This window comes from Pezoporus wallicus, unplaced genomic scaffold (genome assembly GCF_028554395.1).
Source record: "Pezoporus wallicus isolate ANWC-B61680 ecotype Strahan unplaced genomic scaffold, APGP_CSIRO_Pwel_v1 contig_2545, whole genome shotgun sequence".
NCBI classification, from domain to species: Eukaryota; Metazoa; Chordata; class Aves; order Psittaciformes; family Psittacidae; genus Pezoporus; species Pezoporus wallicus.
Genome location: NW_026640157.1, coordinates 410,776 through 433,076, shown reverse-complemented (window position 1 = coordinate 433,076; position 22,301 = coordinate 410,776). Strand labels below are relative to the sequence as shown.

The 22,301-nt window shown below is 42.3% G+C and overlaps 1 protein-coding gene across 14 annotated transcripts in view; it reads left to right on the top strand.

Annotated features, from left to right (window-relative positions):
* Positions 1-21,954, top strand: part of LOC130603758 (CCR4-NOT transcription complex subunit 1-like) — an 83,714-nt gene extending 61,760 nt beyond the window's left edge. For 7 of the 14 annotated variants that reach the window (XM_057417767.1, XM_057417768.1, XM_057417763.1 and 4 more), the window contains 24 exons: positions 885-1,001; positions 1,399-1,509; positions 2,077-2,154; positions 2,456-2,630; positions 3,117-3,247; positions 3,795-4,091; positions 6,648-6,788; positions 6,891-6,995; positions 7,568-7,687; positions 8,219-8,413; positions 10,089-10,231; positions 10,801-10,909; positions 11,004-11,173; positions 12,277-12,529; positions 14,566-14,814; positions 15,425-15,588; positions 15,868-15,985; positions 16,435-16,536; positions 16,824-16,997; positions 18,321-18,470; positions 20,429-20,609; positions 20,998-21,130; positions 21,233-21,367; positions 21,512-21,954. In XM_057417767.1, the coding sequence (XP_057273750.1) occupies positions 885-1,001; positions 1,399-1,509; positions 2,077-2,154; positions 2,456-2,630; positions 3,117-3,247; positions 3,795-4,091; positions 6,648-6,788; positions 6,891-6,995; positions 7,568-7,687; positions 8,219-8,413; positions 10,089-10,231; positions 10,801-10,909; positions 11,004-11,173; positions 12,277-12,529; positions 14,566-14,814; positions 15,425-15,588; positions 15,868-15,985; positions 16,435-16,536; positions 16,824-16,997; positions 18,321-18,470; positions 20,429-20,609; positions 20,998-21,130; positions 21,233-21,367; positions 21,512-21,590 (3,630 nt within the window). In that variant the 3' untranslated portion in view covers positions 21,591-21,954. The remainder of the gene's footprint in view (positions 1-884; positions 1,002-1,398; positions 1,510-2,076; positions 2,155-2,455; positions 2,631-3,116; positions 3,248-3,794; positions 4,092-6,647; positions 6,789-6,890; positions 6,996-7,567; positions 7,688-8,218; positions 8,414-10,088; positions 10,232-10,800; positions 10,910-11,003; positions 11,174-12,276; positions 12,530-14,565; positions 14,815-15,424; positions 15,589-15,867; positions 15,986-16,434; positions 16,537-16,823; positions 16,998-18,320; positions 18,471-20,428; positions 20,610-20,997; positions 21,131-21,232; positions 21,368-21,511) is intronic. The other 7 variants (XM_057417770.1, XM_057417772.1, XM_057417765.1 and 4 more) reach the window with 4 other exon arrangements.
* Positions 21,955-22,301: the final 347 nt, after the last annotated feature.

Sequence of the window (22,301 nt, the reverse complement as noted above, 5' to 3'; positions counted from 1 at the left end):
AATCTTCTTACTAACTTAGAATTGAACTAACAGATTACCTTTATGAATACTAAGATTCTTCTGTTTTCCATCAAGAATGTACCAAAGACTTAATTTGGATTGTATAATGAGACAGCAAATCTGCATTTGAATTCATTTATGTAGGTGGACCCTAAATTTATGTGAAGCTTGTAAATTATAACCTAGGGGAAAATTGATTATGGTCTAGTTCTTTTGTGTGGGGAAAGTGTAGAGATAAGAAAACCACACTTGTAAAAGATGGGGCGTAACAACCAAAATTTACTGGAGGGCTAAGATAATGTAAAGGGGAGGAGGTGGGAGAAGCAAGCAGAAGAGATGAGGGGGTGAAACAAGTTTGTCAAGCAAGCACTTTTTTCAAACCTGACCACCATGGGTTACACTATTAGCGCAAAAGAATCTCCTGGCTCTCTGGAGCACAGCTGACCTTGCTCTGTTCAGCTCCTGCTTCTCCGAAGCTAAGGAACAGAAATAACAGGCAGAATACTTGTGAGCCTTGAAATGTGAATTAAATGGCTTCCCAAGAAGTGCTTTCAGGTCTGTGGTGGAGCATTAAGAAGTAGCAGTGCCTTGCCAAGTTAGAGTTTAGTAATTGAGTAGTTGTAACAGTCTTGACAGTAAATGGGAAGGTCTGGGAAAGTGTAACCCTCCTTTTTGACCCTCTTGAAAGAAAAGGATTTTGAGATCATTACAGAGCAGATTTACAGGGTGCTGCTGAGATGTGAAGGCTGCTCTTGAGTATCTCTGTAATGTGATTGGAGCTCAGAACTTCATGTTCCAAAACTTTGTCTTCAGTCAGATCAGCTGTTGGATTTGGATTTTGAGTCTGATTATGATTGTTGCTTGAGTTGCTTTTATTTCATTAGGTGCTACTGACATCAGATAAAGCTGCAGCCAACTTCTCAGACCGTTCCTTGTTAAAGAACCTTGGTCACTGGCTGGGAATGATTACACTGGCTAAAAATAAGCCTATCTTGCACACGGTGAGCTTTTGTCTTTATGGATTTGTTTGGTGGAAATTGATAGCCTATGCTATTGCATAACAGCATGTTTGGGACATTTTATCACCCTACTGGTGCCACTTTTTTGTGTGCTTAGTACAATGTATGATTCCAGAGTTGGTCATTTAAGACGTCTAAATATTATATTAGAAAAGTTAGTAAAGTTCTTGCCAAAATAAATTCTTTGTAAAAACGTATATCTGTAACTCTGTTAAAGAAGTAACTGCTGCTATGTAAGTGTATGTCAAATTTAAGTACTGTCGTGGCTCAGCCTTGCCAGTATGTCCTATAAGGAAATAGGGTTTAAGTAGAATTTTTTCAGTGTGGTTGCTGTTTTCTCCACCCTCTTCCCCTTATCAGTTGTTGATGTATTTTTCAGGATTTGGATGTGAAATCGCTACTGCTGGAAGCATACGTAAAGGGACAGCAGGAATTGCTTTATGTAGTGCCATTTGTTGCCAAAGTCTTAGAATCTAGTGTCAGGAGTGTGGTAAGTGACTTTGTGCTGACAGAGTTATTGCTCAAGTGGCAAAGCAAGTATGACAGAAAGTAGATTGAATTTCATGGAGAGAAAGAAAAGGGATGACAGGGCTTGAAGTGAAGGAGTTCTGTTTTGAGGGAAAGTACATGGCCTGTGCATTTTTGCAGTCTAGGTCATGTGAGCTGAACTGCACTGTTATATCCCTGAACAGAACTCTATTGAGAAACAGATGCCATTGAAGAGGTTCTAGGATATATTCTTTTATTTATTTTTATTATTATTATTATTATTATTTTATTCCCCCATTCCTCTTTGACCCTGATCAGATCTTGTCAGTTCTGCTTGACATAGAACTGATCTCACAGAAGGACTGGGTCATTGTGTTTTCAGTTTAATGTTCAGCTAGCTTCCTAATCTAGTTCCAGTCAGAGTACTAAATGCAACCCTAATTGCAGCTGTACAAGCTTTTCTATGGCTGTGTGCACACATAGCTGTTCATATTTCACAAATTTCTAGTCCTAAGTTACCCAGATGATTCAAGGAGTTTGTCATGCTGCTTTCCTCTGTCTCTTGTAGGTCTTCAGGCCTCCAAATCCATGGACAATGGCCATTATGAATGTTTTAGCTGAGCTACATCAAGAACATGATCTAAAAGTAAACTTCTGTTTCTCTTTCCTATACCTACTGAATGTGAGGTTTTCTTGACATATTGGTCAAGAGGGGTGTGTTGTGAAGGACCAGATTTCACCTCTCACTTTATCATGGGGAGAATTAGGCATTGCTTAATTTGGTAGAACTTGGATGAAATTCTTCTCCTGTGAGGTCCGTATGCAAGATATTCGTGTAATCCTCAGTCTCTAAAAGGCCTGGGGTTAGAATGGGAAGCTTGGGAATCAAGCATCCCAGTAAACGTTTTGGGTATTGTGATGTAACCTAAACTAGACTTGTTGTGCAGTTGAATCTGAAGTTTGAGATTGAGGTGCTCTGCAAGAATCTTGCACTAGACATCAATGAACTGAAGCCTGGAAGCCTCCTGAAAGATAAGGATCGTCTGAAAAATCTAGATGAGCAGCTGTCTGCTCCAAAGAAGGACATGAAGCAGCTGGAAGAGCTACCACCCATCACAACTAGTAAGTACATCCAGAATCCAGAGCTGCATTCTAGAAGTTCATATAAGGCAGGTTATGCTACTGCAAAGAAAAATGTGAAGCTATATATGCTATTGTAACATTGCTAAATGCTTGAGAGCCCTTTGATAGTTTTGTGAAAGATGGGAAGGGAATGGAAGCCATCCTGAGGGCTAATTCTACATATGCTCTGTGTAGCTACTCCTTAGAAGGGAGTGAAGCAGGATGGTCTATTAACAGGACATCGGGAGCTAAGCTGTGTCATAACAAACAGCTCTGTTAAAATGTGCTGAAGCTAGTTTGGTACTAATCATTGGGAAAACGGAGAATAAAAATTGCTTGATAAGTTTAGGAGGCTTCATGATCAAAGTGCAAAGCTTCTTGATCACTTACTGGTTTATTGCTGGTTTAAATGAGAATCACATACTTCCACTTATAAGCATTTGCTTTTCAGTAATGGTTCAATACAAACGTTCTTGTATTCTACAGCTGCTTCTACAACTCCAGCTACCAGTGCCACTTGTACAGCCACGGTTCCTCCACAGCCCCAGTACAGTTACCATGACATCAACGTCTATTCTTTAGGAGGGTTGGCTCCACACATTACCTTAAATCCAACAGTAAGTTTTAGAGCTGATTTGCTTTGCTATAAAAATTCTTACCACCAGTGTCACCACAGAACTCAGCTGGTGGGAGCAGCAGTTTGTAAGTTGAAGTTATTGGAGAGTCACTTCTCAAAAGTAATGGAGTGGGTGCATGCTAACAAGTAATCAAATGGAGAACTTTGGGGGTGGTTAGTAGTTGCATTAGCAGTCTTGATGGTCAAGTGATCTTTCACTGTGATATTAGTATCAAGTTTTTTTCTGGCAATAAGTGTCAGTTGGGATAGTTGCTCTTGGGGCTTAAGCTTAAAAGGAACTTCCATGCTCCCTTTGACCAGTCAGTGACCTTGCTCTTAAGTTAGTCTTTGCATTGTGCAACTTTGGAAAAAAAATGGTCATGTCCCAGTTAAAGATTTGTCAAATATTGTAATAGCTTCATGTGGAACATGGGAGTGCCATGCTGCAAATGAGCTATGACGGTAAACTTTAAAGTAAATTAGAATCCCATCTACCCTAAACATTCACAGTTTCTGAACTTTTTCTCACTTCCCTAACCCTTCTCCAGATCCTGCTGTTCCAAGCCCACCCACAGTTGAAGCAGTGTGTGCGGCAGGCAATCGAGCGAGCAGTGCAAGAGCTTGTCCATCCAGTGGTGGATCGATCTATTAAGATTGCCATGACTACTTGTGAGCAGATAGTCAGGAAGGACTTTGCACTGGATTCAGAGGAGTCTCGAATGCGTGTGGCCGCGCACCATATGATGCGGAACCTGACTGCTGGGATGGCCATGATCACGTGCAGGGAACCTTTGCTGATGAGCATAGCTACCAACTTGAAAAACAGTTTTGTTACTGCACTGAGGGTAAGAGCCGCATATATCATCTGAAGCTTATTTCCAACTTGCAGGACTGTAGACATCCAGCACTAGCAAATCAGTTCTCCACACTGTAGACTTGCTGATTAATTATGTATCTTAACTAGTGTGGAGCTTAATTTAGTGGACAAAAATTTCATTATTCTTGTAGAACTACAGCAGAAAGACTGCTGAGATTACAGCTCATGTCAAGCACTCTAAAGCCTGTAAAGTGGATCTTGCTTTATTGCACACAAACTTCGCAACTACCTTTTCATTTTGCCAACCTTTTCTCTCCAGTTTGATCACATTATGAAGCCTTGGAGTGCTTATCTTTCTGTGGGCTTTGAGGTAGAATAGAGTGGGAGGACAGAATTGATTCTGGGACCTTCTGGTGATGTCTTGGGTTGTTTCAGCATGCACGCTTGAGGCAGATTTTATTCACTTGTGCTGTTAGCAGATATATAAAGACTCTTCTGCACAGCTTGTGAATTCATTGGGTTTTGTAGAGGCTATTTTCAGGTCTCTTAATGAACAAAGTTTGAGCTGAAGTGGTAGCTTTACCTTCTTGACTAAATGGAACAGTTCATGACGTACTGGCCAGAACAGCAGCTGCTACCTAGAGTAGTTGCTGTGCTTACCATTGGTGTCAGCACAGACACAAGAGCATAAAGATCTCTGAAAGATCAAGGCATAGATCCTTTCAGGGATTTAAAAGAGAAATAGTTCAGGGACTGCCTATCTCTTGGTTAAGGGCATGTTACTGTCTCCCATCTCATAGGGAGTGACAGTGCAAAGGACCTTTTGCAGTGGCATTGCTCTCTTGCATAGTAACTGCCTTGAGGGCAGGATTTAATGTTCTGAAGGGATTGCAGAATATTACAGAGAACAGTATCTGCAGGTATGGGATGGATAGTCCATGCTGTAACTCCCAGACCTCAAACAATTGACCCTTCATATACAGGACTTCAGGTAACATGATTGCTGAGATGAAGACCAGGAAAAGCATACAAGTTAATCTTGTTCTATCCATCTTAAACACAAGGATGGGAGTAAACAGTTTTAGTATTGCGCAGGGCCACCTTCCACTAGAGCAGGTTGCTCCAAGGTCCAACCTGGCCTTGAACACTGCCAGGGATGGGGCAGCCACAGCTTCTCTGGGCAACCTGTGCCAGGGCCTCACCACCCTCACAGGGAAAGAAGATCTCATCTGAGTCTCCCTTCTGTCAGGTTAAAGCCATTCCCCTTTGTCTTGTCCCTACAGACCCTTGTCAAAAGCCCCTCTCCAGCTTTCTTGTAGCCCCTTTAGGCACTGGAGCTGCTCTAAGGTCTCCCTGGAGCCTTCTCTTCTCTGGGCTGAACAAACCCAGCTCTCTCAGCCTGTCTCCAGAGCAGAGGTGCTCCAGCCCTCAGAACATCTTCATGGCCTCCTCTAGACTCGCTCGAGCAGGTCCATATCCGTCTTGCATTGGGGGCCCCAGAGCTGAACACAGTAAGGTATCAGATAAGACTACAGTTCAGACAGGGAGGCCCTTGGAGAATTCTGGTTATATCTTGGGTGGTATCCAAGAGAAAGTAGCAATGTGGCAGTTGTGGAGGGAGGGTGAGCATAGACCAGTGTTAAAGCCGGGCATATCTACCAGGTGTAATGTGCCCCTGAAGGATATGTGTAAGCAAAAGTAACCCAAGTTTTGTGGAAGACTTAGTGCTGTGTAGTGCAGTGCTTGCAAAATGTGATAAATGCTGTGAAAATGTAACATAGTAGTAAATTTTTTTTATCCCTGAAGATCTGGCATTGATACAGGGCCAGTTGTAATCCAATGAAGTTTTCTTTAAGGGGTAATTATAAAAACATTGTCTTGCAGAAAAAGTACTGTACAGGACATCTAGAAATTGACATCTGGCTTATTTTGTGAAGTGAGTTAACAAGAATTTCTTTTCAGAGAAGTAGTTTAGTTCTCGGGGATTAATGAAAGAGGGGTAGATCTTAATGGGCAAGCAAATCCAAGTAGACTGGATTGTTTGCTGTCTTATGTATATTCTATTTCCAGTGGGAATTACTGCTTTGCACCCTGGAAAGTAAGTCCAGCTGTTCAGGGTTCTCTTAAAACAGACTCCAAGAAGGAAATAAAATCCGTATCAGAAACGGAACCCACTGAAAAGGGTTAGGATTACTCTTCCATTTAGTGATGCACCTTTGTATCTATTGATTACAACATAGGAAGTGGGAGAACTTTTACACTCTGATGTGAGGTTTGTTTTTCCTGCATTAGCATCCATCATAGGTGCATCATTCCAAAACAGAGCCCTGGAGATAGGTTGGTGGTGAAGATGAAGAACCTCCTGCTGTGCTGTTCCTTGTTTGAAAGTCTTTGCTGTTGTTTTGCCTCCATGTTTTATTCAAAGTTATGCAAAATGAAATTTACTGTTGTATATTCCATGCAAAGAGAGTGCATTCCTAAGAGCATTCCTTTTTATTGCTTATGTTTGGTACAGACAGTGGTACCGATTTTAAGGCTGTTAATAATATTTACAGCCTTCACTGATGATTGTGGTTTTCAATAGGCAGCCTCTCCACAACAGAGGGACATGATAGAGCAGGCAACAGCCCAGATAGCACAGGACAACTGTGAGCTGGCCTGCTGCTTTATCCAAAAGACAGCTGTGGAAAAAGCAGGCCCTGAGATGGACAAGAGGCTTGCAACTGTAAGTATGGGACTGCTGCCTTTTAGAAGCATTATATGTGCTCATATACATCCAGACTCAGCATCTAAAAATCAGTGTGGTGTTTGGGTTTTTTCCCCCCAGGAATTTGAGCTCAGAAAACATGCTAGACAAGAGGGTCGTCGGTACTGTGATCCTGTTGTGTTAACTTACCAGGCTGAGAGGATGCCAGAACAGATCAGGTTAAAGGTGAGGATATTAACTGAGCCACACTGATGTGGTGGTTATCCCCCTCCTGATAATCAAAAGCAGATGGCACAGTCTCAGCTGAGCAATCCTGTGTATTGCTAGTTTTGTCTATTAGTGCAACTATTAGTTTGATTAGTAATGGAAATGCATGAATATGTTTTTCTGCAATGAGTGTTCATTTTCCTCAATTCCTTGAGGATATTGGAAGTCCTGTCTCTTGTGCTGTACTGTTCCTTTCACTGAAAAGTGACTAGTCTGTTTCGTTGTCTTATCTCATGTTTTCTTCCCTTAAAGGACATATCTTGTGCTCTCAGCAGAGCATTTCTTGTGTGTTAAATGTGCATGAAGCTGCTATTCAGTTGTTCCTTCTTCTGGGAATGCGAGTTGCATTTGTGGAGAAAAATCCTCTTGTTAGAAGGTGTGGCTGAAGACATAGGACCTCGGGGCAGAGCAGCTGAATCCTACTCAGTTTAAGAGTGTGACTGAGCAGCTACCTGTTACACAAACTACCCTCATTTCTTACCTGCCACTGTTTAACAATGAGGTTAATGCCTGTTCTTTTCTTTGCAAAGGTTGGAGGTGTGGACCCAAAACAACTGGCTGTTTACGAAGAGTTTGCACGCAATGTTCCTGGCTTCCTGCCTACCAATGACTTAACTCAGCCCACAGGATTCTTGGCTCAGCCTATGAAGGTAGAGATTTCTGAATTAATCGGTTTGTGAGTACTATAGCCCTGTTGGTGAATATTGTGGAACTTGTGTCCTTTGCTAGAAGAATAGTAAAAATCAGGCTTGGGAGTAGGGGCTGTAAGATGCATTAGTTTTATGTTGCTATTAGTTTAACATTAAAACTTATATCCAGTCTTAAGGGGTTGTAACACAAATTGGGACAAGATCTGCAAATTGTAATTACCACATGTAATTTTAGTAGCAGTGAAATATTTTATTCAAATCCCATGTTACTTTTGTGGGAAGGCCATGGATGGCAAGCATGGATTTTGAGATAAACAGGTTTTTATATGCAGTCTTGATCTTATGGACTGCTGGAATTGTTTGGTAGCTATTTCCACAGTTTAATTTTCACATATTTGTGTATTTAAAATGCCAGCATAACTAACCACAGTACTGTAGAGGTCTAAATTCTGGATACAAAATAGCCAGTTAGTATTTGAATTTCATAAATATGATCCTTGCAAAAATCACTCATTCCCACTTTCTCTCAAGCAGCAAGCTTGGGCTACAGATGATGTAGCACAAATCTATGACAAATGTATGACAGAACTGGAGCAGCACCTGCAGTCCATTCCGCACACCCTGGCCATGAATCCTCAAGCTCAAGCATTGCGCAGCCTCTTGGAGGCTGTAGTAGTGGCTCGGAACTCCCGAGATGCTATTGCTGCACTTGGACTACTGCAGAAGGTGAGTGTTAGCAACTCTTCTCCTGTAACAGCTCACCCAGGGTTTATTACTCACCTGGCTTGTGGATTGCCTTGCTGGTGACTGTTTACCTTTACGCATCCTGTGGAACTTGCTTGGTGAACAGTACTAAGCAACTGCTGTCTTTGGAAATTCAGTAAATAAAATTGGAAGAGGGTCATGGTGTTCACTTGGTGTTTTGTACACTTGGTGGCCAGGCTGCTGTGGAACGAAGCAGGTACAGAATCCTGGGACATAGTTTTGTTCAGATGGGGCAAGTAGAGAGTTATTGCACTCAGGAATAGTCTTTGATTTCAGGATGATTTGGAGGGTAAGACAACGTTTGAACTGCCTGTGTAGGTAGATAATTACTGAGCATAGGACTGGATTTATAGTGGTACACTTGGGGATTGTATTTTGCAGTAACTGATAAATGAGTGTGCCTGGTGGGTTGGCCCTGGCTAACGGCCTAGCATCCATCCCATCTGCTCGCTCATTCTGCTCCTCTGAAGGACAAGGAGAAAATAAAGGGAAGGCAGGCTGACTTGTTCATTCAGGTTATGGCAGTTTAGTAGGGAAAGAAAAGCCATGTGCACAAACAGAACAAAAATAAAAATTACTACTTCCTATCAGCAGGTAGCTGTCTAGCCACTCCTGAAGCAGGGCTTCAGCACATGGAACATTTGCTTGGGAAGGCAAACATGGCTATGAATACCCCTTTTGTTCTCCTTTCCCCAAGCTTTTATTGCTGAGCATGATGTCATATGATATGGAACATCCATTGATTCAGTTTGAGTCAGCTGTCCTAGCTGTGTTGCTTCCCAGCCTCTTGCCCATCTCCAGCCTACCAACTGGTGTGGGAAAGAAAACCTTGATGCTGTGCAAGAGCTGTTCAGCAATTGGCAAGACACTGGTGTGTTGTCAACTGTTTCAGCACAAATCCAAAGCACAGCACCATATGGGCTGCTAGGAAGCAAATTAACTCCATCTCAGCCAGAACTAGTAGACTATACCAGGTGGGGAGTGTCACAGTGAGTTCTGAGCTGATATCTGTGCCTGGTTAGTAGTGCAGAGTGTAGTGACGTGTGGAGAAAAATCCATTTGAGGAGAGTGGAAGGATATGGAGCCGTCTACCTGAGCATCCAAGAACAGTGGAGGAACACAAGTACTGAAAGCTGGAGGGAAACTCTTTATTCTTGGCTAGTAGTGCTTGTACCTATTAAAGGATCTAATCCTGACTAGGACTTGCCCATGTAAATTGTGCCGCCCCTGTAAGACTCATCTTCCATTTGCTATAGACTGGTACAGATTCATCTCAGAGCTGACCTCTGGCAGGTTCTGCAAATCTCCTTCCATGTTATTTTTCATGAGCCATGTGCAGAATTGCTTGTGAGGAGGCATTTACTTATAGAAGCTGCAGTACAAACTAATGCAACCTTTCAGACTGGTGCCAGTGGGGTGTAGAGAGGCTTGTTTGTGATAGGACAGCTGAGTGCAATGAACATGTAGATGCCATAGTAGCTGATAAAATCTCACATAGTCTCATTAAGGGGTCAACACCATGACTAAATTGGTTTTAGCAAATCTGAGTCTTCTGGTGATAACTCTTGCTGATGTAATTTGCAGAAGATTTAGAAGAGGACTTGTTTCCTCTGCTAACAGGGTGCATTTGTTCTAGGCTGTAGAAGGCTTACTGGATGCCACCAGTGGGGCAGATGCTGACCTTCTGCTTCGCTATCGTGAGTGTCATCTGCTTGTGCTGAAGGCTCTGCAGGATGGCCGTGCCTATGGATCTCCCTGGTGTAATAAACAAATTACTAGGTCAGTTATGAGACAACAGGAACATTGATGTAGCTTTCATTGCCTTTTGGGAGTTCCTGTGTTATTCTGAATCTCTTGCCTGTTAAGATTTTGCATTGCTGCAGTTTGGACAAAAATAACTAGCTGTCTTTGCCAAAAGTAACTAGATCTTCTGATAATGCTGCTTCATCTAGAACATGATGGGAATCTTCAATGGAATTAGACATTGGAAATGCTTGGGGGGGGGCTCATTTTACAGAGAATCTGAGCTGTTGCAAACTATGTGACATGGCATATGCCTGCAGCAGGAGCACTGGTGTTTCAGCAAGGTAACTGCCACTTTGTCCTCAGAAGAGAGGCTGCTTCTGCTGAAGCTCTTGAAGGGCTGTTGTGACCAGTTGTGCAGGGCAACAAATGGTTGAGGCTGATGGCTGTTCTGCACTCAAACATTACCTCAGAGAATGCTCTAGAAGAGGCTTCTTTTGGAGCCAAGTAACTTATCATGGTGAATGACAGTTTCTGAAGTATTAGATTTGAGTTGCTTCACTTAAGTGTTAAGTACACCTTATAAAAGCAGTCCAATTTTTCAGGTGCCTGATTGAATGCAGAGATGAGTACAAGTACAATGTGGAAGCTGTGGAGCTGCTTATCCGCAATCACCTTGTTAACATGCAGCAGTATGACCTCCACTTGGCTCAGGTAAAGGGAACCTGCTCTTTTGTAAGAGAATCGTAATGGTCAGTTCACTGCAAAGTTTGTGATTGAACTTTAATTTCCTTTTTTATATTGACAGTCAATGGAGAATGGCTTGAACTACATGGCTGTGGCATTTGCCATGCAGTTGGTAAAGATCCTGTTGGTGGATGAGAGAAGTGTTGCCCATGTAACAGAGGCAGATCTGTTTCACACAATTGAGACACTCATGAGGATTAATGCTCATTCCAGAGGAAATGCCCCAGAAGGGTGAGATTGAAATACTGTGCAATATATTGCTACTTATTCTCATTTATGATTTGAATGTTATATAGACAGTGTCTCAAATCATACAGCTTTAAATTTTCTCCAGGGCTGCAGTCCTATGTCAAAGCTGTTACTCCAATGTAATTGTGCTGATTTTTATGTCAAAATAGAGGCAGCTGCAGCATCATGGCAAACTGAATGCTTGATCAGGAAAATCCTTCTATGCACTGTGCTCCAAAATACCTTGGTACTGTGAGAAACCTGCTTGAATTCTTGCCTCATCTCAAATTTAGGAAAAAATTTTATGTTTGGATGTTCAGTATCTAGTTGTTAATATGCTTATTTATTAATCACAAGCAGTTAATCAAATTAGACAATCCTATTTGCTTCTTTAGACAATTTTGTTTGGAGTCTACAAAGCAATTATCCACCAATCTTGTGTGGCTTGTGTATCCACCAGCAGATAATTGGGCAGCAAACAGCCACTGCATCTGGAAATACCTTTTGGACTTGCAGGCCTCCTGTTACTAAGGTGGAAGCAATTGCTGCTGAGTCTGAGGAAAAAAATTGATTGGAGCTTGGAGAACTTGGGATTTCTGTGAGAGCAACCAGCACCTGGTGCTGGTGCTAGCAGTGGCTGCCACTACCAACACAACTGCTAATGGGAGGTCCTAAAACAGAAGTCCTTTAGCCTGCAGTTTGGTTGCACTGTCTTTGCTGTATGACTTGACTTTCACTGCAGCCAGATGTAGTGCCCCAGCTGTCAGTGCTGTTTAGCACTGACAACTCACTGTCTCAGAGCATTTTAGGGCTTCTGAAGCCTGCAAAAGTGAAGTTATTTCTAGTACTTGTGGTGCTTTGTTGCAGCACACTACTGGATAAATTGGAGTGGAACTTCAAAGCTTGGATGATTTCAGTGTTCCTTCTTTCATCATAAGTGTATCTGCATCCATGACTTTTCTGCTGTTCCAGTGAGGACTGGAAGATACGAAGATTTAGTATAAGAAATAATTTGCTTTCTTTCAACTATATTTGACTGAGGTTTCCGGTTCCTGCACCTTCTGGGGGAGGAGAAATTCTAACCCAGCTCTTGCTCTGTTTGTTAGGTTACCCCAGCTGATGGAAGTGGTCCGATCAAACTATGAAGCAATGATTGACCGTGCTCATGGAGGTCCCAATTTCATGATGCATTCAGGAATTTCCCAAGCCTCTGAGTATGATGACCCACCAGGTCTGAGGGAGAAGGCAGAATACCTGCTGAGGGAGTGGGTGAACCTCTACCATTCAGCTGCAGCAGGCCGTGACAGTACCAAAGCATTTTCTGCATTTGTTGGACAGGTAGAGATTTTGGAAAGAAAGGTGCTTTTTATTCAACATCAGTAGGGTATGATGCCCTTTGTTTTAAAGTATCCTTTTGAAACTTTCAGGTGTATGGCAGTTGACTATCAAAATCTTGCCTGGTTTTGATGGTAAAGTTCTGCAGAAACTCCTATCCTTCACAAAATCATGCTCTTCAGATACTGTAGCAACAAGCTGTCGGTTCAGTTTTGGGTTAAGTTTGGTGGGAGAGCTTCAGCTGAGATAGCTCTTGGGAATAGTTCTGACATGCTCCGTGTAATGAAGCTTGACTAGTGTTGCCCCTTATGGGTAACAGGTAAAAGCTCTTACAGCCTGCAGAAGGAAATTGCTACTAAATAGAGTTGCAAGTGAATTGTTTCAGACCATGTGAACAAGGGAATCCTTTTTCTAACTGGAATAATTCATTAGAGTGAGGAAAAACTTGAAACTTCATTAGCTAAAGAGGTGCCTAAATTTTTAAATGGCCTCCAACATTTTTCTCCAGGACACCTTAACAGCTGTGATGAACAGCACACATCTGCCTTCCAGCTGTGACTGAGCAGGAAGATGCCCTCAGTAGCCAAACAAGTGGTACCAAAATCCCTATATATTTGCAGTCATCATCATAAAACTGTCTTACAGGCAGCTCCTTGACTGCAGCTGTAAGGAAGCCCCTGACTTAGTGTATTTGCAGTGCTTTCTCAGTTTTCTGTTGGTCTGACTTCTCCTGCATAGTGTCTTTTTGAAATGTTTTCAATGGGTCTTGTGTTAAACTCACTTTTTAAACATAAATTTTACTTCTTCATGTGACCTTCCTCTTTTTATACCTTAAAGTATGCTTATAAAACATACTTCAGTATAGTGTACTCATAATGCTCAATGCAATTTTGTCTTGCTTCGCTCTTATCACAATTTTTTGCTTACCTTTTGTACATACTTAATCAGATTTGAAATAGCAAATGCAATATATCAAAGTGCAGTGTTAATATATAATTTTTTCCTTACAGGCATTAGATATGGGTTTTTTTGAGGAATATTTTGTAATAACTGTGTTAAACAAGGCCTTGTTACTGAACTTAACCATAATTTTGGCTGCTTAAAATGTGTTGCTTTCCTTGCACTAGTCTTTAGAACAAGGAGCATAGAACTTTGAAGGCAGATACATGAATTCCTTTTCTAAAACAAAGGTTTCTCCAGGAATAGTTCTCTAAGAGTTAGCAGTTATACTGTTTATACAGCTTCATGTCTGTGCAGTAGGATTTTAGAAGATGCTTTATTCAAAACACAGAGGTTTTCTGCAATGTAATTTATTTCATTTTGATGGCTTTAATGCTACAGATGATAAATAAAAAAAAGTCTATTTAAGATGTATGTTACTAAAAACAAACCTCAATGCAAAACAAACAAAAAAGCCCACCCAGTCTTTCTCTGCATGTAATGTTCCTGTAAGGAAAGTTCAATCTCCATATGCACATGGCTTCTGCAGTCTTCTGCTTCATCCCTGGCAGTATTCAAGGCCAGGTTGGACACAGGGGCTTGGGAGCAACCTGCTCTAGTGGAAGGTGTCCCTGCCTGTGGCAGGGGTTAGAACTGGATGAGCTTTAAGGTCCCTTCCAACCCAAACCAGTCTGGGATTCTATGTTGCCGCAAAGTAGCAATGGTTCCTGAGCTAGCAGCTGAAGTCTGCCCTGAAGGCCAGAGACTGAACTGCTGCTGCCTCTTGCTTGACCTTCATGCAAGTTTGAGTGCTGGTGGCAGAACTGATACTGAAACAGGTTCCTCAGCTATGATGATGGTTGAAAAGAACCTGGATCAAAAAGACTCTTATTTGGGAGTAAATGCCTTCACTGAAACTGTGTTGCCGCCTTCATATTGCCTTGAAAATACTCATATTTGGGAGGAGTAGCAGAGATAGCTTTGCTACCCATCTCCCTTTAAGAGAAGGGTAAAAATTGTGCCAGGCAAGGTGGGTTCTTTGTAAAGTGTGTTGTTTGAAATAAGTTATGGAACGCACTTTCTGTGGTTATAGTTCTGGGTTTTTTTCTTTTCCTGGATAGATGCACCAGCAAGGAATCCTGAAAACCGATGACCTGATCACCCGCTTTTTCCGCCTCTGCACCGAAATGTGTGTTGAAATCAGCTATCGTGCTCAAGCTGAGCAGCAGCATAACCCCGCTGCCAACCCCACTATGATTCGAGCCAAGTGCTACCACAATCTGGATGCCTTTGTGCGACTTATTGCACTGCTAGTGAAGCACTCTGGGGAGGCAACCAACACAGTTACAAAGATCAACCTTCTGAATAAGGTTGGGAACCCTTTTTGTACTCCTTGCATTTAAAGTGCAGAATTGGGTGTGCCTTTGCTGATTAATGTGAAATGTAGACTTTAATGCAGGCTACTGCTGATGGATCAGATTGAGGACTTGATAAACTGTTGAGTTTATCAGGAGCCTCAGGATGCCAAGTGGCTTTCTTGTTCACAAAGAATTCATATCAAACAAACCTGAAGTTCACCTTTGTGCCTTGAAATGAAAAAGTCCTCTGCTGTTGTTTTGAGGCACTAAAAGTATGCTTTAAAGTAGGTGATTCTTGGGTGTCTGCCTTGATTTTGTGAGGGCCTTGCCTATACTCTTACACTACTGTTTATGGCTAGGTGGCCTTAGGTAGCTAAGGTCTCCCAACACTGCCCAGTCAGTCATTGTAGCCCATGGGACAGGGAGAACAAAGTATCATGGTTGGGAGTTGCTGATACAAATTATATTAATTTGCAGAACACTGCCAATAACTGAAAGTTTTGGTTCTTGTTAGAATCTGCAGGTTATATTTTTTTTTTTACCTGGTGGTTAAAGTATTACCTGTAGGTTGACTTGCAAAGTAATTCTTGGTGTCACCACTGACATGCCTTGATCTCTCTAGGTCCTTGGTATTGTGGTGGGAGTTCTTCTACAAGACCATGATGTTCGGCAGAGTGAGTTTCAGCAACTTCCTTACCATCGTATTTTCATCATGCTGCTGTTGGAATTAAATGCTCCTGAGCATGTGCTAGAAACCATCAACTTCCAGACACTCACAGCTTTCTGGTATGTATTTGAGATTGGCCACAATGCTCATTCTTTCCTGGTAGGATCAAGATTTTTTTAATCCAAAAGCTATCTCACTGTTCTTTTGTGGTGGCTTAATAACATTTGGAGTAACTGGTTCTCCTATGTACTGTCTACTTGCTTGTTTTAAGGAAGATAACTGGTAAAACCCAGGAGGCTAAAATGCCTTGCTTCTAGGGCTGTGTATGTTTTCTTTCAATGTTATGAAAAGTAATCTTATTGCTGTGCACTTCTAACCTGCTCTAACTTTTCTTTCAGTAACACATTTCACATCCTGAGGCCTACAAAAGCTCCAGGTTTTGTTTATGCCTGGCTGGAACTGATCTCCCATCGGATATTTATTGCAAGAATGCTGGCACATACACCACAGCAGAAGGTGTGGCTGCAGTTTATCTCTTCTGAACTAAAAAGCTCACACAGATGTTTATCTGGTGTGGTGCTGTTTCACATCTCTTGAAGTGTACTAGTAGCATAGCTGTTCTGTGTTGTTGTCTTCCATATTCAGAGTCACCTAACTGCATGGAGGAGAATCTTTGTGTCAATAATTCACCCTACAGCCCATAGTTTGAAGTTAATAAACATGCCTTTGTCAAAGTCTGGAAGAGCTGTAGTCCAGCCCAAATGCTGTTGACTCAGAATGGCATGTAGAGTGTTCTGGAAACACCCTTAGTATACAGTGTGCAGCTAAAGCTGTGCTGCACTCACTGCTAGAGCTAGCAGTGGGGCATAACTCCGATCCAGGTTTATGAAGACCAATCGAATTATGGTTTTGAAGTTAACTGCTCTTCATTGCACATTTTCCATCTGCTGTTTTTCTCTTGGCAGGGTTGGCCTATGTACGCTCAGTTACTGATCGATCTCTTCAAGTACTTGGCTCCTTTCCTTAGGAATGTGGAACTTGCTAAACCTATGCAAATTCTTTACAAGGTAAAAAAAACAAAAAAAAACAAAAAAAAACCCAAAAAGCCAGCTAATAGATGCTGCTTCCACCCAAAGTGGTCTGAAAGTAGAGGTGTTCTGGTAGCAAAATAGTATTTACTGTGCTTTTAGAATTTTTATCTTAAAATTAAATGCAAATCCAGTGTGAGATAGAAACTGGCTAGCCCCCCCCCCCCCCCCCCCCCCCCCCCCCCCGATGAATTTCTTCCTGTTAATGTTGACCACATGACATAGAAGGATGGCTTTGCAAGCTCTCTCATATTGTATTTTTCCAGGGCACTCTGCGTGTGTTGCTGGTCTTGTTGCATGATTTCCCAGAATTTCTTTGTGACTACCACTATGGTTTCTGTGATGTGATCCCACCTAACTGTATTCAGCTAAGGAATCTGATCCTGAGCGCCTTCCCACGGAACATGAGGCTTCCAGACCCTTTCACCCCCAATCTAAAGGTAGGACTCCATTTCATGAGTTTGATAATGGGAAGCTTTAATGCTCTAAGTACTCTTCATTCTTTTATTTTTTGTGGAGACTGTGGAATTTTGGGAACAGTTTAACTGATACTTGAATTAATGCTATCATTTAGATGTTAATGGGTAATAGGAAACATAGCAGCTAGCAGAACAGTGGGTTTTTTGTGTTTTGTTGTTTTTTTTTTCTTAAGCAGGTAGGTTTCAGTTATGTTTGTAACACTTAATGTTTGAAGTTTTCCACACAGAGCAGGATACAGGCTTGTCTGCATGAAATCTGTTGCAGTTGGAAGCATAAAGCTTGCCTCTTTCTATATGGCTTCGTTGGCACCCCTAGACATTTAGCTCGCTTGCAAGGTCTGTGCAGGTTCAACCTGAAAGGACAGGCTGGTGAGACCTTTCCTGAGTACCCAGCTTTTGCATGGGAAACCGGAGGGCTTTTCTTTTCCCAAAGGGAGACTGGTTTTATGATGTTCCTAAATCTGACAGGCATACCATGTTGGAGCAAGAGCATCTTTTTTCCTGTCTCATTTGTCACTGAAAAACAGACTACTTAAGCAGTCTTTGTGGCATTGCTGTTGAAAAGTCAGATGACAGTTCCTGCTCACGCTGAATTGTACAGTTTGTGCTCCACAAGATGTGTGGGGACTGGAGTTCAGTTAACTAATGGTTGAAGAGCACTATGTAACTGCAAATCTTTTGGATTAGAAACATAGATTCCATTTTATCTTGAAAATAATGAGATAAACTACAAGCCTCTTGCATAATGAGAGACTTTGAGAAGTGTTAATGTTACCTAATTAAATCTTTGTGCCAATGCCAGGCTCCTCATCATGGAATGATTAGAAGCAAACTTTCTCACACTGTTAAAGCATTGTCCTATTATTCTTCCTTGTCTGAGCTGTGCAGGGTGATGGGAGCAAAGCTGCAATACTTAGTACTTCTTGAGACTGAAGAGGACTCTTCCTGACTTGTGTGGATGTTGGTGCTTTCTTAAACTACCAAACTGTCTTGAGTGTAGATAGGGAGACTTCAGAGGCTGCAATTGAATTCCCCTGTGGCCTTCAACCTTGAATTCTTTTATCCTCTACTCTCCATTCCTTGACATGGTCATCTAACAGGTTTGTACATTAGAGACCAAGTTTCTTCTGGAATCTGCAAAAGCCTAGTGTTTCCTTTTCATTGCTGGTAGGAAAAAGTGATCAACAGCAGTAGTTGATGTAATAATTACTTACAGATCTGCTTTTGCAGTTTGTCCCTTTAGAGATTGCTTATGGTTTAGCTGACCGGGTTTTCTCTCCACAGGTAGACATGTTAAGTGAGATTAATATAGCGCCACGAATACTCACAAATTTCACTGGAGTGATGCCACCTCAGTTCAAGAAAGACTTGGATTCCTATCTCAAAACCCGCTCTCCTGTCACTTTTTTGTCTGACTTGCGCAGCAACCTACAGGTGAGTGGTTTTTGAGGATGCTTAATTCAAATAGCATGGAACAGATGATTTCACTGCCTGAGTCGCCCTCCTTCTTTGCAGGAATTTTGTTTGGTGTGTAGCAAGCATGTGTTCCAGGCAGTAGTAAAGACCTGTGAAATGCATAGGGAATGTTGACTTTAAGGACCCTAAAATGATTTAATTTAAAAGCAGATGGTTTTATCTACATGAGCTGCCAAATGCTTGTGGTGAAAATGTAAGGTGGTCTCTTCTCCTTGTATGTCTCCAGTGTACAACCTTGCAAATCTTAGTGAAGAATGTACTTGGAGCTGCTTGCATCAAGCTTGCTTGGGGTTTTTTTTTGGTCTTCAACCTTTGGGTGATGAAGAATCTTGTGGCTTCTATCATGACTCCAGCACTGCTTACCAAGGCATTGTCCGAGTTTCAACAGGGTTTATGGAACTTGAGTGAATCTTTTTAGAATCTGATAAAATTTTTATTCAAAATTGATTCATTGTTCTAGAAATCTGTGAATCTGCATGCTAATGCTTTAGGAGTTAAAGCTAAATTATCTAAAGGCCACCTCAGAATTATTAGCCAGCCATATTTCATACATCACAGGGCTTGGCTTGCAATAGACTTCATGGCTGGAGTTGGGCTTACTCAGAAAATTGCCCATATGGAAGCATTTCCATAGGTCATGTGTGTTTCAGCCAGCCTCTGGCACTGCTGGTGAATTCGCATTGCCTTTACCTTTTGTAGGGAGTACAGACATTTATCCATTGGGTCTTTCAACACTTTTCTGATGCTTTTGAATACACACACACACACACACACACACAGATATATATATAGATATATATATAGATATATATATATATAATCATAGAATAGTTAGGATTGGAAAGGGCCTTAAGATCATCTAGTTCCAACCCCCCTGCCATGGACAGGGACACCTCACACTAAACCATGCCACACAAGGCTTTGTTCAACCTGGCCTTGAACACTGCCAGGGATGGAGCACTGACGACCTCCCTGGGCAACCCATTCCAGTGCCTCACCACCCTAACAGGAAAGAATTTCTTCCTTATATCCAATCTAAACTTCCCCTGTTTAAGTTTCAACCCGTTACCCCTTGTCCTATCACTACAGTCCCTAATGAATAGTCCATCCCCAGAATCCCTATAGGCCCCCTTCAGATACTGGAAGGCTGCTATGAGGTCTCCACACAGCCTTCTCTTCTCCAGGCTGAACAGCCCCAACTTTCTCAGCCTCTCTTCATATAGGAGGTGCTCCAGTCCCCTGATCATCCTCGTGGCCCTCCTCTGGACTTGTTCCAACAGTTCCTTGTCCTTTATATGTTGAGGACACCAGAACTGTACACAATACTCCAAGTGAGGTCTCACAACAGCAGAGTAGAGGGGCAGGATCACCTCCTTCAACCTGCTGGTCATGCTCCTTTTGATGCAGCCCAGGATAGGGTTGGCTTTCTGGGCTGTGAGTGCACACTGCTGCTCATGTTAAGTTTCTCATCAACCAGCACCCCAAGTCCTTCTCTGCAGGGCTGCTCTGAATCTCTTCTCTGCCCAACCTGTAGCTGTGCCTGGGATTGCTCTGACCCAGGTGTAGGACCTTGCACTTGGCATGGTTAAACTTCATGAGGTTGGCATCAGCCCACCTCAGAAGTGTGCCAAGGTCCCTCTGGATGCCATCCATTCCCTCCATCGTATCAGCTGAACCACACAGCTTGGTGTCATCGGGAAATTTGGTGAGGGCGCACTCAATCCCCCTGTCCATGTCACCGTCAAAGATGTTGAACAAGACAAAAGGATAAATGCTAAATTGAATTTGTGGATGCCCTGAGCGTGTTCTTTTCTGTATAGTCAAGAGGAGTCTTGGATGCTGTTGTTGTATGTGCTGTACCTTTGGTTGCTGAAGGGAATATCGACTGTTAATGCTTTTTCTATCTTTGCTATTAGGTATCAAATGAACCTGGCAACCGCTACAACATCCAGCTGATTAATGCCCTAGTGCTCTACGTAGGCACTCAAGCTATTGCGCACATTCACAACAAAGGCAGCACACCCTCTATGAGTACCATTACTCACTCAGCTCACATGGACATCTTCCAGAATTTGGCAGTAGACCTTGATACTGAAGGTGAGCTGGAAATGCTTCTATTTCATGAGATGTCAAATATAACAGCAGATTATCTGTTGGCACTATGAGAAATACAGGTGGGGGTTTTATGTAGCTGCTAGGGAATTTACAGCAAGTCATGCTATGTTAGAATGTTCATACCAAATGTCTGGGATATTCAAGGGAATGAGAAATAAGTTTAATTAAGAGGAATTGAGTTCTTCCTGCCACATCAGGTGTTGGGATTTTATTTTTTTTATTTTTTTTTTCCTTTCATATTATCAGTTGGCTTTGTTTCTTCTACCTTCGTAATGCAGGCTCACAAACCTTCATCTCAATACTAGTTGCTGCTTATTTCTTTCTGCGTGTGTGTAAGGGAGACCATCTGTACTCTCTGCTTCTTCTGCAGGCCGGTACCTTTTCTTGAACGCAATTGCCAACCAGTTGCGATACCCCAACAGTCACACCCACTACTTCAGTTGCACCATGCTCTACCTGTTTGCAGAGGCCAACACTGAGTCCATCCAGGAGCAGATCACTAGGTGAGATAGAAGGTGTTTTGTGTGCCAGCATCCAGCTTTTTACTTTCCTTCCTTGTGTGTTGGTTCTTTTGAGCTCTAACTGGTTTTACTTTTGGATTTCAGGGTTCTCTTGGAACGACTGATTGTAAACAGGCCTCATCCTTGGGGTCTTCTTATTACTTTCATTGAGCTGATAAAAAATCCAGCGTTTAAATTCTGGAACCATGAGTTTGTTCACTGCGCCCCAGAAATTGAGAAGTGAGTATAAGTTAACCACAAAATTAACTGAAACTATGTATCTGAAGCAGGGGCTGCGTTGCACTGTGAGTTTTTGGTGCTTCATAGTGGAAGCACCGCTTGCTGCCATAAATGCATCTAGCACTGCTTTGCTTCTGTGTCCAGGTTGTTCCAGTCAGTCGCACAGTGCTGCATGGGACAGAAGCAAGCCCAGCAAGTGATGGAAGGGACTGGTGCCAGTTAGATGAACCACATGTCATGTTGTAAGTGTGCCAGCCTGGGGGTCCTCATCCCATCCACAGCCAGAAGACTCTGTAAGACTCCTCCTGACCTTCCCAGCCCCCTTGATTGGGTAGACACAACCAATCCTGCGTGAAAGTTGTTCTAAAAATTTCAGTCATTCAAAAATGTTCCAAAGTTTGAAACCAATTTTTTTTGACTTTTGGCCAAATTCAGACAATTCTGTGAATATCATTTTGAACTAGTGTAAGTACAAGGAACAGAAACGTTTGTCTGGACTTCTGGGTTTGCGCAAATTGTGTAAAAGGCAGGTGGGTAACTGGTGCCTGTCCAGGTGGTAATAAAGGGGCAGCTGCTGATGCCAAGCACTTGTCTGGAGCAAACCTCCATGTCCTTATGTTCCCAGACTCCCAAAGAATATTGAAAAGCCAGTTGTTATATCTTATTTTTCTTTATGTGGATGGGGGACCTTTAAATCACCAAGTTGTTTTATCAAAAAAAAAAAGTGGATGTGTTTGGAATGTGGGAATACTATGGAACATGGGGAAGGGAGGGGGTTAAGGTTCAGTGTTGCTTTTTCATCAAATGTTGATAAGATAGTGAGTGGAGCGGCAGGCAGAGAATACCTCCCTTCTGTTGGAGATGACATCTCAGGCATGCCCTTTGGGAGAGGGTCAGCTGGTTTTAGTAAAGAATCCAGGGACCAGGACTATAG